This window comes from Vicugna pacos, chromosome 34, assembly GCF_048564905.1.
Source record: "Vicugna pacos chromosome 34, VicPac4, whole genome shotgun sequence".
In the NCBI taxonomy this organism is placed as follows: Eukaryota; Metazoa; Chordata; class Mammalia; order Artiodactyla; family Camelidae; genus Vicugna; species Vicugna pacos.
Window position 1 is genome coordinate 4,680,813 of NC_133020.1, and position 18,341 is coordinate 4,699,153.

Here is an 18,341-nt window from a genome sequence, read left to right on the forward strand (position 1 = left end):
GCTGATTCAGAACTACTTTATTCAAAGAGATTTTCTTCTGTAGTTCTAGTCATAAACACAAAACGAATGCTGTCTGAGTGCTTCAGAGGCATCACTGCATTTGAATGAATCCTGTGATACGTTTACATTTTAAGCTGCACTTGAAATTGAAGACTCAATACAAGCTTTTTTAATAAAGAATCAGTCATAACAAAACATAGCTATTCATTCTACAGATTATTTTTCCTTAAATGACCACTAGAAACAAAAACATTGTTAGAGACATCTAAAGAGCCCCTATTAAGTTTAAGGGGAAAAAAATGACACGATGCAAATTACATTTTTTTCTTTACTAGTAATAAACTGGGACATTGATTTGACAAAGCACCAGCCAACCCTACCAAACTCATGTCAGCACCCTTTTGCAACTCAAAATTGACCATCATTGACACTTAATCTGTAGGAAAGGATAAAAGTGGTTATGTCAAGTGCAGAAGTCAGCCTGTGCACAGCCTGTCAACTGGTGTGTATTTTATGTTGTGTTCCTAACTTAATACCAGAAAATAAAAAATACTCTTATGTGAATGAAACATACCCCTTGATAATTATCACAAAGGCAAAATCAACTGACTTTCTGTCAGGGCTAGTGTCTTAACGTCCATTTCTCTGAAAGTACTTTTTATGGGAGTGTTTTAAAGGCATAGGTATAAATGCACATGTGAACAGCCTGCTTCTCTCTGGGTACTTCCTTCCAAGCTCTACTCCTCCTTTTCACGGGATGGAGCAGCTAAGCCCACAGGTCCGAGGCTGTGGAGACTAGTAAGTACTTCTAAATAAAGCAGATCTCATACCATCTTTTCCTGAATAATGAAGTACAGAGAAAACTATGGAAAGCAGTGAGGAAAAAAAAGCATACTGCGAAAAACAAAAACAAAAACAAAAACCATAGCATGGGATATTCAAATTTAGAGGAAAGCTGGTTTATGCTGCGCGTTAGTAAACCATAAGGTAGTGGACAGACCGGGCCAGGACTGAAGCGGCAGGAAGGCCAGGGAGCCCCAGGGAGCCGACAAAGATGGCATCTTTTAGATGGACCGTCTACTTATCATCATCGTGGCAAACCTCACAAGGCGGTGAGCTTTTCAAGGGCAAGGATGGTGGCTTACTTGTGTCTGTATCCCTGCTTCTTAGTGCTTTCTTGCACGTGATAGACATTTGATAAGTATTTCTGGGAACCTGAATCAGCTCACTGCTTTCAAAGTCATTTTGGGTGATGTCTACTCACCTAATTCACTCACTCCTCTGCCTAAGGCAGGGATGACAAAAGACCTCATCTCACTCTGATGGCTGTAATGGATGCTTAGAAGCATTAATGACATGGACTCTGAGACGAATTCCCAGCCTGAGGGAAAGGAGCGCCGCTCATTCACAATGCCCCTTGAAAGAATGGTGGCACAGATGTTACGCATCCCACATCCCTGCTCCAGGAGAAAGGTATCCAACAGCTCACCCGTATTCCCCTCCTGTTGCTACACTGTCTCGCAAGTGCTCTGCATTGCTGGTTGGCCAGGAAGGCCAAAGCCTTTCCACTTGATTTACCTGTGCAGCCAAACAGGTAGGGTCATGACTTTACCTGGAAACCTGAGAACACAGCATCCACCATGCCCTAGAAGTAATGGTTTATGGAACAAGAACAGGCATTCACTTGATTACTCTCTTGGAAAAGAGTGAGCTTTGTCCATCTCAGTACAACTTTAATTGATATCTAAGGCATTTGGAATTACTTAGGATTTTGGTTCAAAAAAAAAGGCAGGGTTAAATTCTCTTTGGTATTCATGCTTAATCTTCATCTACTTGTTTCTTACTAGTATCCATAACCTTCTCAGTGCTTCATTATGAAGATTTAAGTAATACTGTTGAAATAATCAACTCCTACACATTCATCAGAAAAACTTTTCAGAGGCCTCTGAAACTAAGGGTACAGAAAAGCAAGCCAGGAAGAATGACAGGAGGAACTAACGACTTCCCTCCACAGTTCACACCAGGACTCACCCTGCCATGTGAAATGGGCTGCCCCGTGCAGGGTGGTCACCACTGGGGTCCTCCCAGTAACTCCCCTCCCCACAGTGGGAGGTCAGCACCCTCAGAAGCACCTCAGAAAAGAGGAAGAAAGGATTTAGAGAAGGAGAAAATAAAGGGAGCCTTTCAGAACAACGTTGCCTTCATCACAGGCAGAGTCTTCAGTATAACATCAGCACCAGGGAGGTGGGGGCCAAATTAAAATTACCCTCAAAATGTCAACACAGCTGATGTGCCCAGCAGGACGGATCATGTCCCAAATCCGCAGATCTGCCTTATTGCACTTTCCACTTAGCCTAAGTACTGCTGGCAGCCCCGAGAAACTGTCTTGTTAGGAGTCTGTGTATCTTAGAGAGAGCTTAATATGCCAGATTCAGACACACAGATAGGCACATGTACACACATCTAACCTGGTTTATAAAAAGAGCTTTGCGGATCGGAGTACGCCTTCACTTGGCCCAAGAAACTAATTGTCAGCATTAGGAAAACAGATCCAAGAATGCAATCAGGAAGAGAGCTAGTTGGCAGGAACAATACTGTATTTTATATAATGTGGGTATTTACCAGCTAATCTCCAATTGTTTGTCCAGAACGAATTTAACCGACTAGAATCTGCCGAATATATAAGGTTAAGCCTTAAAGGCGCTAAGATTTGTAGCAACAAAAGTTAACACTATCTAAAATAAATTAGATTTTTAAATATATGTCATGAAATTACAAGTCACTGGAAATTCAATTCTATAGTGAATATAAATTAATATAAATCTATTATTAAAGGACCATTCCCAGGAAGATTTCAGTTGCGTTTTTAAAAGAAAGAAGACTAAGTATTTGAGAATAAATGGATATGGCTTGGAAACCCTTAAATAGTGTTGTACGTTAAATCAGTGATACTGATGAGATTATTTGGTGACAAGCGACAAAGATCTGTCTCCATGTCCACAATAAAGGCGTACCGCATCTTACCTAATAGAAAAGCTGTGCCACTATCATGTTTACAACCAGACCTTTATTTTTAAATCCATGAGGAGGTTACGATTGTAAAGAAACCCTGCAGTGACGCGTTGGATAAACTGAAGCACTGGTAAAGCCATCGATGTTCCTGTCCCACATGTGCATGGAGAATGCACGCCGGCGGCACTCGGCCAGTGTCTGCTGCGTGCGTGGACTTGCATAACAGTTTTTGTTTTTCTAGGACTTTCTTAAAGTGAGGCATGCTGGAACTGGAATGTCAGGACAGAAAGATGGGACCCAGCTCACGGTTTAAACTGATTCCACTGCAGAAACATCAGAAAATTTCAGAACGTGTTTTTCAATCAAAATGAAATCTCCTTCCGTGAGTGGACACAGGCACACCTCATTGTGAGGCGCTTCACTGCACTGCACTTCAAAGACATTGCTTTTTTTTTTTTTCACAAATTGAAGCTTTGCGGCAATCTTGCCTTATCAGATATGATGGTTAGCTTTTTTTTTTTGGCAATCAAGTATTTTTTTTAATTAAGGTACACACATTGCTTTTTTAAGACATAATACTGTTGCACACTTAACAGACTACAGGATAGGGTATCCTTCATATGCACTGACTGGGAAACCAGAAAATTCACAACTTGCTTCATCTGATCGCAGTGGTCTGGACCCCAATTGCAATGTCTCCGAGATATGCCTGCATATCTTTCAGGAAATGCTGATCTATGAATGGCAGAAGTCTTTATTCACTGACAACGGACTCGCTATAAACAAACACCTGCTCGAGCTGGGTTCTACCTAATTTAACAACCAAGGCAAGTAGAGCACCTCACTGAACTTCAGAAATCTCACCAAATGCCACTTCAGCCTCAGGAAGGGGCTCATCCCCTGTCACCAGCACAAACATGTCAAAGCTGTCCTGACTTTACCCCATAAAAGCATAAATTTAAAAAACCAAGATTAAATCAGAAAGGTGCCTGACCTAAATATAATACATTTCATGCTTAAAATAAGAACTAAGTCAAATACATTCAATATAAGTCAACTCTTAAAGGCAATTTCTTTTTCCTTATTTGGTGCTTCCTTCCTTTCCCATTTAAATGTAAGACTCAATTTTAAAAATATAGAGGTCCATCCTTTTGAACAATATATCCTCTCTTAAGCCATACAGAATGCCTAGCAGTGCAACTCATCTGATCACATAAATCTGCAATCTGTTACATACATGAAATACCTTCCTATTTACTCAGCATTCATACATAACTGGGAAAAAAGACTGGGGAAAAAAAGACTGAGAATGTCTTTCTGCAGGTTTGGAGGAGGACTGGAATGCTGGGTTCCATTGGTGCACACTTCCTGGAAAGCTGTGTGTAAATAAAATACATGAACATAGAACCCTGTTTTAAACACATTGGAAGTACATGTGCGTGTGACTTGGGGAGAAAAGAGGAGAAACATAGTGTTAATATGTTTGTCAAGTAAATTAACAACCAAAAAAACAAACAAAAAAAACCTTCTCACTTAAGGTGTCACTATTTCAAGTGATCTAAACAAAGCAGACTTTAAAATCGTCTTTACCATTCATGTGAATTATTGACTTTGGCCCTTTACTAAGCAGACACAATGAATCTTCTTTTTTTGAGAATCAGTTTCAGTCACTGGCCGGAGGGGTATCCTGCCTGTGTGAAAACATTACCATGGATTTATTTGCTCCCATAATTTAAAAATCAAGCATTAAAAAAATAAACAAGTTGGTCTCTTTTCTCCACAAGTTTTCAAGTAATTAGTTCAAGTAAGCTTATGTACAGCTTTTGTATATGTGGCCTAAAATGCACATTTTTTCCCTTTAAAAATTGGTCTCTTTTGAAATTGGACACTATATGGGGGGCGGGGGGGCGGGCTTTGAACCAGGTTTCTCTTAAATACTTAGCATGTAAGACACCAGGTCAGCGCAGTCATGTTTCTGCCTTCTTGGGCAGGTAGAGGGAGGAGACCAGCAGGTTGTGGCCGAAGGCGGGGAAGCGCCGGAAGGCCTCCCAGCTGTCAGAGAAGATGTTGTACTTGAGGAAGACGCGATGCTCCAGGCTGGTGGACAGCGTCACGTCGCGGCTCATGATGTAGATGCCGTCGTTGTGCAGCGCGCACGTCAGGTTCAGGCCCGACTTGGACGTGTTCTCCTTGAGGCAGAGCCACCGGCGCGTGGCCGTGTTGTAGGACTGCACGGCCAGCGTGTCCTCGCTCTGGCCGCCCCTGCGGCCCGGGCCCAGCTCGTGCAGACAGCCGCCCACGATGTAGATGGTCTCCTCCACCGACACCATCTGCTGCTTGCGGATGTGCACGGCGCACGTCTCGAAGAGCGTCCAGAGGTCGGCGGAGGGGCAGTACTGCAGGATGCTCATGTTCCGGTCTGCAACGCAGAGAGAGGGGCCCGGTCACGCCCCGGCCGCCCAGGCTGTCACCCGCCGTCTGCTCCGCCCGAAGGGTCTGGGCGCACAGGGGCAAGGCTGTCTCAGGGCAGCAGGGGCTGGGAGGGGATCCGCCTAGAATCACCCTCCCACCCCCCACCCCGGGCCTCGCATTCAGGCCCGTCCCCTCCCTTGGAGGCTCTCGGAGTCCGTAAGGCCCCGGAGATGCGCCCCTGCGATGCAGCTCGTCCCCTCCTCGCTGGGGCCCTTAACACCTTTTAGAACCAGCAGGCCAGTCAACAAAGAGTCCGAGCCGCAGAACCCACATCTGTTCTACAGAATTACTGACTGCTTAATGCAGATGACAGGCTGAGCCCCAGATGCTACCAAACAAGGCAAGAGAGCCCAGCCGGAGCTTCGGGGCTGTCTCACCGACAGGACGCAGAGCTGTGTGTGAGTCAGGAGAGACGCGAGAAAATCTCACCTCTGGCCTTCAAGCCAGAGTCCTTGGCAATTCTGTTTCCCCATCGTAACACCAGAGACACGCTGACAAGGGCCCTTCCCCCTTCCCCTGCCCATGTCACAAGAGAGGGTTAATTACTGCGTAGATAAAATCAGATAGTAGATAAGAGTGCCCTGACATTATTTTGAATTAATAGTTGTTTTCAGGAAAAAAACTGCCCGACTCTCTTTTGGGAAAAAAAAATGCTTGTGAAATTTAAAATACCTTGTTACATTTTTTTTTAAATTGTTCTTTCTTTTCTTTTCTTTTCTCCTTAGGGAAAGAATAAATGGAATAATTTAGCCTCAGCAAAAAGAAAAAGGAAAAATGCTCTGAGTTATCAGAAAGAATGAACTTTCTGTTTGTTGTTTTTTAAACAACAAACTATCACTGTAAGAGACAGCTCGGCTTGGGAACGGACGCACAGCTCACGTGCACAGCACGCTGACTGCTGCAGAAGCTGGTGGCCGTGCTTCCTCCTGAGACAGAAGCACCCACCCACGGTGCGCAGTATTTCAGGGGCTACATCATCACTCTCTCCGCCATCAAGTCAAGTGCCTCCTAAGAGGGCACAGAAGCCACTGAAAGGAGACCAGATTCTGTGCATGCACGCATCCCCAAGCCTGCAGACGTATCAGAATTGTCACAGCTTTAGGGAACTGTCCTTCTGTTTTCCACCCACACTGTTACCTTGGTCTGTTTCTTTTCTGCGTAGCAACTGTGATACAGCTCACCCCAGGAGACAGCTCTAGGGGGTCTGGTTACTAATTTATCAACAAGTGCTCCTGGGCCACCTGGCTCCCCATCCCATGAATAAAGAAAGGACTTATTCTAGTGAGGCTCCCATGGATTTCTCAGCCCCTGGTCTGAAGGTCCTTCCAGGTCTTCTGTAAATGTTTTCTCTGCTCACCCAACAAGGACTGAGACTATGATGAGGTGGTTTGAGTTGGTGGACCTTTTTGCTCTTACATTTAGAGTTGAGTCTGACATTTAACAAATCACCCTTCTTCCCTTTAGAGGTTACTACAACTTTAAATTGAATTTCTTTTCATTTCTTCAGTGCCTGCCAAAGAATTAAAATAATCAAACAGCTATCCTAAAAACCATGAACTCGTCCTGACTAAATTTTAAGAGTCTCACCTAACGTAAAAAGTCAGCAGGTTAAGAACCCAACTTTAAGTCCAGAATTTTTTTTTTCCATGACAATTATGATTTCTCGTTTTAAAGACAAGAGACTATTAGGAAGTGCTGGGAAGAGCCAAGCAGAGGAGGAGAGGAGCTTCAGAGTACAGGGAATTGTCCTGCCCTCTCACTGTAGAAAACTCGTTTTCAACCGTTACACAAACAGTCATCCATCCGCATCACCCAACCATCCCATCGCGGGGCTTTGGCTCGGGGAGGCCGGGACAGGAATCACAGTGGGTGGCCCAAGTAAAGAAGGCACCTTCGTAGTGGCTTGTGAAACGAGAAAACACACAAGCAAGGGTTTTCCAGGTCAAATCTAAAGAACATTTGCTCAGCCAGGGTCATGGAAAAACCAGGAAATCTACCAGCAGAGCAGTCTCTGGGTCACAGAGCTGCCTGTCAGTGCCTGCCGGCTCCCGCTTAGAAGCGAAGCCAGGGGCTACGTGTGCATTAGGTCAGCCCACAGGGCACATTCTGTGTTACAAAATCTAGGGAGGAATCAGAATTCTTAGAAATGTTCAAGAGTAAATAACTGCATTTACTTTCCTGGGAGAAAAGACACACAGATACACACAGAGGTACATGTGCACACACAGGAATTCTCCGGGGTCTATGGTTTCATTGAGTATATAAAGTTGACCACTGTAACCTGAACATCAGTGTTGAAGGTAAAAGCAGTGACTTCTATGTCTCTCTCTCTTTTTTTTTTTCCTTCAGTTAGTTGTAAAGGAAAAGCTAACAATTATCTTATCTTCAGGGGAGCATCACTAGGGACACTGGGAATAGCTCCACAATTGATGAGAATTTGGAGTGAAAAAAAAAAGCTCACTGCCTCCCATGGGACATCGGGGTGTCGGCAGGATCCTGCTCCTTTTCATCACTGCCTCCCCTTAAATGTGCAAATGAACACCCCACCTGGAGCGAGTAGAATGGTGGCCCCTCAAAAGACATGTCCACCTTCTGACCCCCAGAACCTCTCGATGTGACCTTCCTTGGAAAAAGGGTCTTTGCAGGTGTAATTAGGTCAAGGATCTCAAGATGAGATCATCCTGGGATACCCAAGTGGGCTCCAAATCCAATGAGAAAGGTGTCCTTATAAGAGGACAGAAGAGGAAAAGCCATGGACACACGCAGAGGAGAGGGCATGAGAAGACGGAGCCGGGGGTTGGAGGGACAGCCACTAGCCAAGGGGCGCCTGGAGCCACCGGAGCTGGGAAGAGCCAGGAAGGATTCGCGCCTGCCGACACCTTGACGTCAGGCTTCTGGTCTCCAGACCTGCGCAGGGTACATTTCTGTTGCTGTAAGCCACCAGGTGTGTGGTCACTGGTTAAGTTAGCCACAGGAAACTAAAGCACCGCCTACCATCCTCACCCCCAAATCAACTGTTAGAGGAACTCTAGGTTCATCAAAATCTTTTGCTGTCACCTCCTAACCCCCCCCAGAAAAGTCAATCAGCTGCTTATAAAACACCTTACATTCAACTTCTTCCTCAAATGTATATCCCAAAGCAAGACACATTTGGCCATGGCAAACTGAATTTTTAGCACCTACACTATATTATTATGATGTGGATTTCTGTCCTTTACAAAGTTACAGATGGTCACATGTAGCTTAATGGGGCCACCAGCATCATTTGTCCACGCTTGTTACCCGCCAGGGCTGGAGAGCTCTGTCTTGCCCGTATCACACCAGACAGGGTAACAGGTTATTTCACTATGTCAATCATAACAGTATCTCTACATGTGGCTGAAAGCCTGAACAGGCCAGTTGTGCCTTTTCTGTAAGTTCTGGGCATGACACAGTCAGACAGACCTAGTGAGGGAGTAGACTGTCTTGGCTAGGAGATGACAGAAGAGCAAGCTGCGAGATGCCAGCCGTATAAAATCTGCTGGAGGAACTTATTTCCAAATTACTAACAATAAAATGCCCACCCAAAGAAGTGAAGAACACATCTGAGTGCTTTCCTAAACAGCACGACCACCTCCCACCGCTGGGCAGGAAAGAATTCTCTTACATTCCCGTTCTTTGCTCCTCCTGTGATTCACGCACAACTGCCTGGAGCTGCATTTCTGGAATCTGTATCTGACACGATGGTGCTCAAACACAAGGGCAAAAGGGAAAACAGAGACCTGCAAGGATGCGCTGGCACGAAACTCCAAAGTGTTGGAGGGGGCAGATCCGGTGTGTCTTTGGGAGAAGGATGGGAGTTACCCTGCAGAGTCCCAAGAGGGGCTGACCACCAGGTGGGGTTTCCAGAGAAGGAAGAACATACACAAATCTGTTCACAGCTCCCCCTACCTTACTCAGTATTCATGCTCACACAAAGGCATCAAGGCCCCTTCTGTCCAAACCATCCCGGTTATCCAGGGCTCTCCCTTCCAGAAAGGTAAATACGTAGCGTGTGACAGAGAACTCACACTTGGTGCACTGGTGTTTCCTCCGGCCCCTCCCGCCCTCCCCCGCCCGCCAAAGCTCACACGTAGGACCACCTTCTAGGCCCCCTTCACTTACCTCTGGTAGTGTATCCTCCAATGACATAAATTTTCCCCTTACACTCACACGCAGAGAACTCAGCCAGGGGGTTTGGTAAGGGTGCCACGAAATTCCAGGCATCCTGTTCAGGGTTGTAACACTCAACATTAGAAACGGCCTGCCCACCGATGGCATAGAGTTTTGAATTAACAGCCACAAGTTTGAAGTTAGACCTGAAAGAGACACAAAGGCCCAGAAAGTCAGTTCTTCTGATCATTTCAGAAGTGAGACAGCGAACAGCGTGATCTGCCAAGGCAGTGTGTGAACCCGCGGCACATGGGGAGAAAACGGGCGCTCGGAGCTGGGTGCGCTCTGCCTGGGGACAGGAATGACCCAGCGGCATCTCAAATTTCACTCATCCCCAAGAGCCCACAAGAATGGTGCATTCTCTGACCTTTAGCTGTTGCAGATAAACAATTCGATACAAGGTCTAACCTTGCTTTGTTTAAGCCAAGAACCAAAGACATCTTGTATACGCTAAACTCAGTACCTCTTGCAGAAGCGGGAGCAAGCCCCCGCCCCACCCCTTGTCTCCCCGTCCCCGGCGCACACCGGCGCTGCCCAGGCAGCCAAGCGCGTGCAGAGGGTGGCTGCGACAGGGTGGGCCAGGCACCTGTCTACCACGACTTCCCCCCAGCAGATCACTCGCCCGCCCTCCTCCCTTTGAGGACATCTTCTATCCTGGGTGACAACACAGAAAATAGGGGCAGGTAAGCACCAAACGAATTGAAAATATTTGGATCCAGCATTCTTAGGGTATTTATACATGCTAACTCAACAAATACTTCTATCAACTAATGCCCGCCTACCATAAGAGTAAAATAATTTTAAAAAGAGAAATACACTGGTTTTAAGCCCCATATCCAGTAAGAAAATTAAACTCTGCTTATCAGCTTCAGACACTGAATAAAAGTCTCATGACTTTTGAGCTGAAAAGAAAGAGTTAATTTGTTTCGATGTGGTACACAGGGCTTCACGGACTCCTTGAAGGCCAGGAAGGGTAAGCATTCAGAAGTGCTGGGCCAGGCGACTGCGATGTGGCCACTTGTCTCAAGTTTACAACAGTGTGAGCAGCCACACAAAGCGAGAGACCTGGATCCAGTCCCTGCTCTGCTCACAACCAGCTCCCTGACCCTCATCTCTGCCCTGGAGATAATGACCCATCACAGGGTGGTCGAGACCATTAGGGCAAACAGTGCATCAGAGAGTACTACACAGAGATAAGGCACTGTCACCGTAATTTCTCAGTGTTCTAGTGTTTGAAATAATGACGCCAGACCAGGTGAATTTACAGGCCATATCTAAAGCCAAAACAATGATTTCTTCAAAAGTGACAATGTGCTAAGAAAGAATAGGGGTAGAAGCTACAAATGAAAAAACGATGTAAGAGGGTAGGTTAAAAAGCAGCAGTGAGAGGGAGGGTGTAGCTCAAGGGGTAGAGCACAGGCTTATTAGCATGCACAAGGTCCTGGGTTCAATCCCTACTACCTCCTCTAAAAAACAAAGTAAATAAATAAACCTAATTACCTCCCCCACCCTTGCCAAAAATAAAATAATTAAATAACACAAAGAAAAAAAAAAAAAGCAGCCGTGAACCAGGAGCCCTGCCTCGTCTCCTGACAGATGTTTTGGTGCATTGCAACAGAGATCATATGTTAGTAACAGCCACCCACTAAAAACTGACGGTTTTTTTTTTTTTAAAAGGTGCCTGTAATGCTTACATTTAAATACGTTTTTATATTTACAAATGTTAGCCACTATGTATAAAAATAGATTTTTTTTTAAAGTTTCTTTTGTATACCACAGGGAACTATGCTCAATATCTTGCAATAAACTTTAATGGAAAAAATATGAAAACGAATACATGTATGTACATGTGTGACTGGGACACTGTGCTGTACACCAGAGGTTGACACATTGTAACTGACTGTGCTTCAATAAAAATAAATAAGTAAAATTTTAAAATATATAAATAAATGAGTTTTAGCTTAGCTTTGCCTTTCAAATCAGAGAGTGAATAGAGTCTTCTTCATCAACAACCTCACAGTGTCCATTAAACGCAGCCAGCCATTCAGGTTTTCATGTCAACAGACTTCACCGGGGTGGCAGTGACTGGGGGGGTCCCTGGTTCATGTTGCTTACCTTTCCTGCTGCCAATGGTCCTTAAAATCTGACCACGATGCCCTCTCTGTGTGTGCAAATTTGGGGAACCAAAGGAAATAAAGCTTGCAAATAAGCACTAAATTTTACCAGCCCACAATTTGTGTTTGCTCCCCAAGGTACACAGATAGTAAATCTTGTAAGATCAAAACAGGTTTTGATTTCCACCCAGCATAATCATTTGTCCTGAGCAATACGTAAGGGGCTTCTTTTTGAGGCTGAATGAACAGGCAGTGACAAGTACACAGCTCCATCTCGCCAGACCCCAACATGCTCAGATTCACCTGAAGAGAGAAACACTTTTCAATACTGAGTTTGTCTGATGATGAAATTGCAACCCGAAAGCAGGCCACTTGATGCAGAGGCAGACGCCGAGGGTTAGGAGGTCCCCAGGCTTGTACCGGGGACTCTCAGCTCCACCACTCAACAGCTCTGCGACCTTGAACAAGTCACTGAATCTCAGGTGATCTGAGGCTCAGTTTCCCCATCTGTGAAGTGGGAGAAAGAAGGGCGCGCTGAGAAAGCTGAGAGGGCAACCTGCAGCAAGAGGTCACTTAGAGGGGATGCCTTTCTGCACGTCACTGTCTGCATTTCTTAACCTCAGGAGGATCAGTTTCTCATCTGTCAAGTGCAGCAGCCACAGGCCGTAATGTACAAAGTGCTGGACGTCGGTACAAAGTGCTCCCTCATCCATAAATTCCTGCCAGTCAGCATGTCGTTGCCCATCCTCTGAAAGTGCCTCTTCCACTCTTCACCTCCTGAAGGGTAAAGGAATGAATCCAGGCTATCCATTATTTTTTAAAATTATCATCTCGTCAGTGTATCCTTAATATTGATCCCCAACATACTCCACTGAGGGGAGGCAAAAAGAATTTTTAAACCAAATCATAAATTTGTTGTAGCTACATACTTGACTTACAGTAAACAGAAATGAAAGTGAGAAAAATTAGATGATTTAATTTCTACTTCACTTAGAAGAGATGAAAAGCTCTCTAAATCCTTAAGAGCTAAGGAACATGAAACACGCTAACCAGCAGCGCACAGGAATCAGTGACCCATGAGAACTTACACGACCGCAGGGATGCGGGATGCAGAGGGGTCTGCGCAGCTCAGGGTGCAGGTTCTGTGAACCTGTGCGAGTTAATGAAACTCGTTGAGCCTCGGTTTCCCCTTTGGGGAATCAGGGCCAATAACAACACCCATCTCACAGAGATGCTGTGAGCATGACACAGGAAAGACATAGAAAGTCGTGACCACGATATACATCCCCAAGTAAGAGCTCAAGAAATGTGAACCGCTGTGAGGACTTGCTGCACAGAAAAGTGTGTTCCCGTCAGAGTGAAACTTTGAAAGGCAAGCCCCTTTCTCAAGCACTCCGAGGCGGGCTGGGCGGTTCGTGGGGCATCAGAGACCTCTGTCTCCTCTTTCCCCGTCTGCTGCTTCCCCACGTATCAGCCTCCCTGGGGACCAGGAAGCCGAGAGGGAAGGTCAAGAAACAGAAGGAGTCCCCGTTGCTACCTACTTCCTACTCTCTCTGAGAAACTCACGCACAAGAGCAATTTAAACTGTTGGCCAAAATTATATTGGTGTGGGAGGTAAACAGACACATCGCTTTATTTATTTCACACCATCTACTTATCCATAGAGGACAAAATCTCTCGAAGTTTCCATGACTCTAGAAATGCTCTAAAGTACTAAAATTGGGCTCAGAGGAAAGGGGACAGCCAGAGATGACATCGGGAACGCCATCTCTGCGGGACACTCGTGCGCATGTCTCTCCCAGCCTCGCTGTGTTCACACGCGGAGCAGGAGGGCACAACCCGACTCCGATTTCAGAGCAAGGGTGCAGGGCAACCGGAGAGACCAGAGACAACTTTGGAAAGAGAGAAATTAACAACCTGATGCCTGCAAGTTATTGCTAATTCAAGTGGGGACAGGAAGCAAGTGATCTTGTGGGCACACAAGCTTTCACATGTGACCAGTTATGTCCTGACAACTCCTGAGATCAAATCCACGCTCGGACCGCTGGGCAGTGGTGCGTGCTTGGACTTCAAGGCACCCTCTCCGACAGTGCTGTGTGCTCACACTGCTATTTTCAAGTAGTGGCCACAGCACCAAACATTTTTGTTTTTCTTTTTTTGGCCCAATGCTGGTCATATGGCACCATTTCTCCAGGGTGCAAAGGGCTTTATAGAATCTCCCAGTCCCAGGGTTCCCGCCTGTCCCTTGTTATTTAAGATCCTGGGATCACTGCACTGTTCAGTCCCCGGGGAACGTGGGCTACTCTGTCTTTGACCCCTTTGTCAAAGTAAAATACAGACACATGGCAGAGGCAGTGAATCAAGGCAGATGTGAAATGCTGTGTAACGAGAGGCTGAAATCCGCCCTTTCTACTCAAGATTCTAAGTTTCCTGCAGCATTTCTGGAACCTGTGCCAGATGCGTTATTCAGGGACAGTGCCCTTCTAGGTTTCATTTTCACTTGTCTCATTATCCAAACTCAACTATAAGCTCCTGTGGGGCAGGAACCATGTCCTCTTTGTTGTTTGTTGATTCAGTGGTGACTAGAACATTGCCTGCACAGAGGCTGGGTGAAGCTGAGGCACGCGTGAGGAAACTCTGAAAAGCAGCACAGTACCATGAAATACCCGTGCTCCACTTCTTGGAAGAAAATCATTTTTTAAAGGAAAAGTTAAAGATTTGCTTGAGATGGTCACTGTCAATCTATAAGCCAAAACTTGCCAACACTCTAAATGGTTATAACCTAGTCAATGGCTTCTGGTTACTCTACTTTTTCCACACCTTGAGCAATTTACTTTCTAAGCCTCAGTTTCTGCCTCTGTAAAATGGGAACCTGCTTCATATAATCCTTGTGAAGGCAAAATGAGATGATGCATACAAAGTAGTAGGAATAGTACCTGGTAAATAGTTAAGTGTTTAATTAAATGCTACCTATCATTTTTTTCAGCTATTCTAAATAACTATCATGACTGTTGCAAGAGAAAAATCTCCACTGTGATGTTACACTTTAAAAGAATACAAATGTATACATTTACTTTTACTACAATAATGTAAACTATATTCCACAATCCAAAAAAGCCATGCATTTTAAGCATCTATTATTTATTGGAAACCGTATCAGCCGGGTGAATATACATAAGCATTGAAAAGGCCAGAATCAGAAGGCAGAGAAACAAACATAAACAGAAAATTTCAATTCAAGGTGGGGAATATGATAGAATAGCACGGAGTTTGAACAGTTAGCCTAACTGAGGGTTCAGGAAGGGACTCTTGGTTGAGATTGTGTCAGATCTGAGTCAAAGTATGAAGGAGATAAAGAAAGACACAAATTTCAACATGGCACCCAACTTCAAAAATCTAGTGGAAAAAAGTAACTATGTAGAAAAAAATAATAACTAGAAAATACCAAACAAAAATCCTAACAAAAAATATACATACAAAGGTAATAAAAGAAATCTTTTCTGAGGGACCAAAAGACCCAAATAAATACATAGAGAAATAAACCATTTATCCAGCTACAAAGTATCATAAAGCTGTGAATCCTCCTCCAAATTAACCTATGAATACAATGCAATTCCAATCAAGATTCCAACAGGACTTGACAAGCTGATTCTAAAGTTTTATCTGAAGGAGAAAAATGTATGGAGAATAGCCAAGAGAATTAAAATAAAATAAGACAGAACAAATGCGTCTCTGTGAATAAAACAGATTCACAAGCTACAATAACTTAAAAATGTGTTACTGATACAGGAATGGCCACTCTGTCCATCTGGAAACAGGAAAATAAGCATGTAACTGGTTTAGCAAATCACAGTGAAGAACTGAGGTTACTGGGACGTCAGAAAACATATTGTAACCTTACATTACACCTTATGTGAAAATAAATCCCAAACAGATTCAGATGTCGAGGTAAAATGGCCAAAGTGTAAAAGGAATAGGTCACGAAATACACGAGTGATATACAAGAACTTCTAGCTTTCCCACATAAGATAAAAAGCTCGTAGGACACACATGACAAATTTGACTACAAAACATTTAAAACCTTCTCCTATAAGAATACACTATAAATCTGAAGTCCAAAACTGGAGGCTCACAAGGTCAGTTCTGGCCTACACTTTGTTTGGTCTACAGTGTTTTTGTTGATCTTGTCGATTTGTTTGTTTCTTAGATGGAGCGAGTTGCTCTAAAAATCTGGGTATCTGGAGGTCTGACACCATTCTCCGCGCCTATGCGGCAGTACCCAGCTGTGGCCGGGAGATGGCGCCCTCTTGCGGTGGGTCAGTAGCTTTCCGGTTCGTAACTCTCACCCACCCCCTCCACTCACTGATCCTACCTGCCTGGTGGCTTCCAGCATTTCACTTCTGACCCTTAAGATAAAATAAGGGCAAAGGAAAAACACAGGCAGGATTACCTAAGAAATAAGGGATCAGTATCTATATGCATGAAGAGAATTTTTACAATGAATACCAAAAAACCAATTTTTTAAAAACTAAAGGCCATATATAAAAGATATACAAATGGCCAACAGACATATGAAATGAACAATTCCTCTTCCAAGCAGAGATATCTACACCAGTGTTTCTGCCCATTAGACTGGTAAAAATAAAAAATGATGATTATGTCTTCACAAGAGTACAGGGAACCAACAAGCTCAAACACTGTTGACAGAGAAAAATTAGAACAATTTTCTGATGGGCAACTTGGCAGGAGCTACCAAAATTTTAAATGCACGTACACTTTGCCCCACCTATCCAGGGATTCCCAGTATTTGCCATATAGAACTAACTCACATATGCCTACTATGATAGGCACACATATACCAAGATGTTCAACATGGCATTGTTTATAATGGCAAATGGAAGCCACCTAAATGCTCAGGAATAAGGGAGGGGCTAATTACAGTACCTACAAGCTGGAATACTATACAGCCATTAACAAGAGTGAGGTGGATCTACATTTGCTGATAAAGAAAAAACTTTCAGAGGGGGAGGATATAGCTCAAGTGGTAGAACACATGCTTGGCATGCATGGGGTCCTGGGTTCAATCCCTAGTACCTGCTCTAAAAATTAATTAATTAATTAACCTAATTACCTTCCTGTCACCCAAAAAAAAATTTTTTTTTAAAGAAAAAACTTCTAGAGTAGAAATGTCAAGGGCCATAATAATCAGCATAAATTAATCAATTTCAGAGTAAAAATATATATAAGATGCATATATAGCCCTATATGTACACGCATACATATATATATCTTTCCCTATTAACCACTATCAACATACTAATACTATAAATACACATTTATTAATTTATAAATATAAATGTTTAGATATACCTGTACAAATATAACATGTCAATAACTACACATTTTTTACCCCATGGTTTTTCATGTCATTTGCAATTTTTCTAAGCATGTATTCATGCATTACTTGAATACTTTTTTTTCCCCAAAAAGGACAGGAAGTACATTCAGGACTACCAACGATTTGTGGAGAAAGAAGAGAATCCTGTGAGGTGCGGTGTTGGAGTTGTGGAGCTAGGGGTGGGGGCTGAGCACTAAATGACACAGTAGCAGACATGTGTGTAAAGGTGACAGACAGCCCTCCTGGGCCTCCACCAGTAATCTGAGCACCGCCCATCACCACTGCACGTTCGTTGCTTCAACGAAAGTTCTTAGAATGTGTTTAAAAATAACTCTCTGATGTCAAGTTTTAAACACACTATCATCCCAATTATTTATGATGCACCAAAGAGGGGCTGGAAGAAAATACGCCAATGGTTGAAGAAAATGCGGATGGTTATCTCCTCCAGGAAGTGGGGAGAAGGCATGACGGTCTTCCTGCTGCTTCACTGTTTTCCAGTTTTCCAGAATAACTATACATTTTTTATCACCAGAGAAAAAGAACACTTTTCAAATTTAATTTTATATTATAATAGAAATAAAGTCAATGTATGCCCCTAGCCTGGGGGTGGGGGGGGGACTTAAATCAAGTAAATATGTATAATGACTTTCCCATTCCGGTTAAGACTCTTGGCCTGGCTGTGAGTCCCCGACTCCTCACTCCACACTTCAGGGCAGGAACCATGATGGAGCTTGAGATGGATACAAGGGACCAGAAGACAGGGTGTTCCTGTCCTTCCTTCTGAATGGCTCTGGGCCATCCTGGGCCCTCCCACCTTTTTGTCCTACCACTTCTTCCTGTGATGCTCTTTGCCGGTCCTTTCCTGGCTCTGTTCCCTCCCCCTGCCCCCAGTCTCCTTTTCTTTTCCTTTCTTCGAGTCACCCAAGTGCATGTTGGGAAGGATTTGCAGGATGGGAAGGGAGAAGGCTGGGGTGGATGGAAACATCCTGATTCTGCAGGTGACCAATGCAAGGTTTTGGGTCCATGATGAAGACCGGGAGAAAGTGAGATGCAAAGAGAAGATTAAAAAATAAGAAGAGGAAGAAAGGTGAAAGCTAAGATTAACAGAATCCCAATGATTATTTTCTGATCACAGATGGCGCTCCAGTGTGAAA

General features: G+C 44.1%; 1 protein-coding gene across 1 annotated transcript in view; it reads right to left on the reverse strand.

Moving 5' to 3' along the window:
* Nucleotides 1–18,341, reverse strand: part of KLHL42 (kelch like family member 42) — a 19,910-nt gene continuing 1,569 nt past the window's right edge. Inside the window, exons 2-3 of the mRNA XM_006199964.4 lie at nucleotides 9,628–9,821; nucleotides 1–5,431 (exon numbers count right to left, since the gene is read on the reverse strand). Coding sequence (XP_006200026.4) covers nucleotides 4,980–5,431; nucleotides 9,628–9,821 — 646 coding nt within the window. The 3' untranslated portion in view covers nucleotides 1–4,979. The remainder of the gene's footprint in view (nucleotides 5,432–9,627; nucleotides 9,822–18,341) is intronic.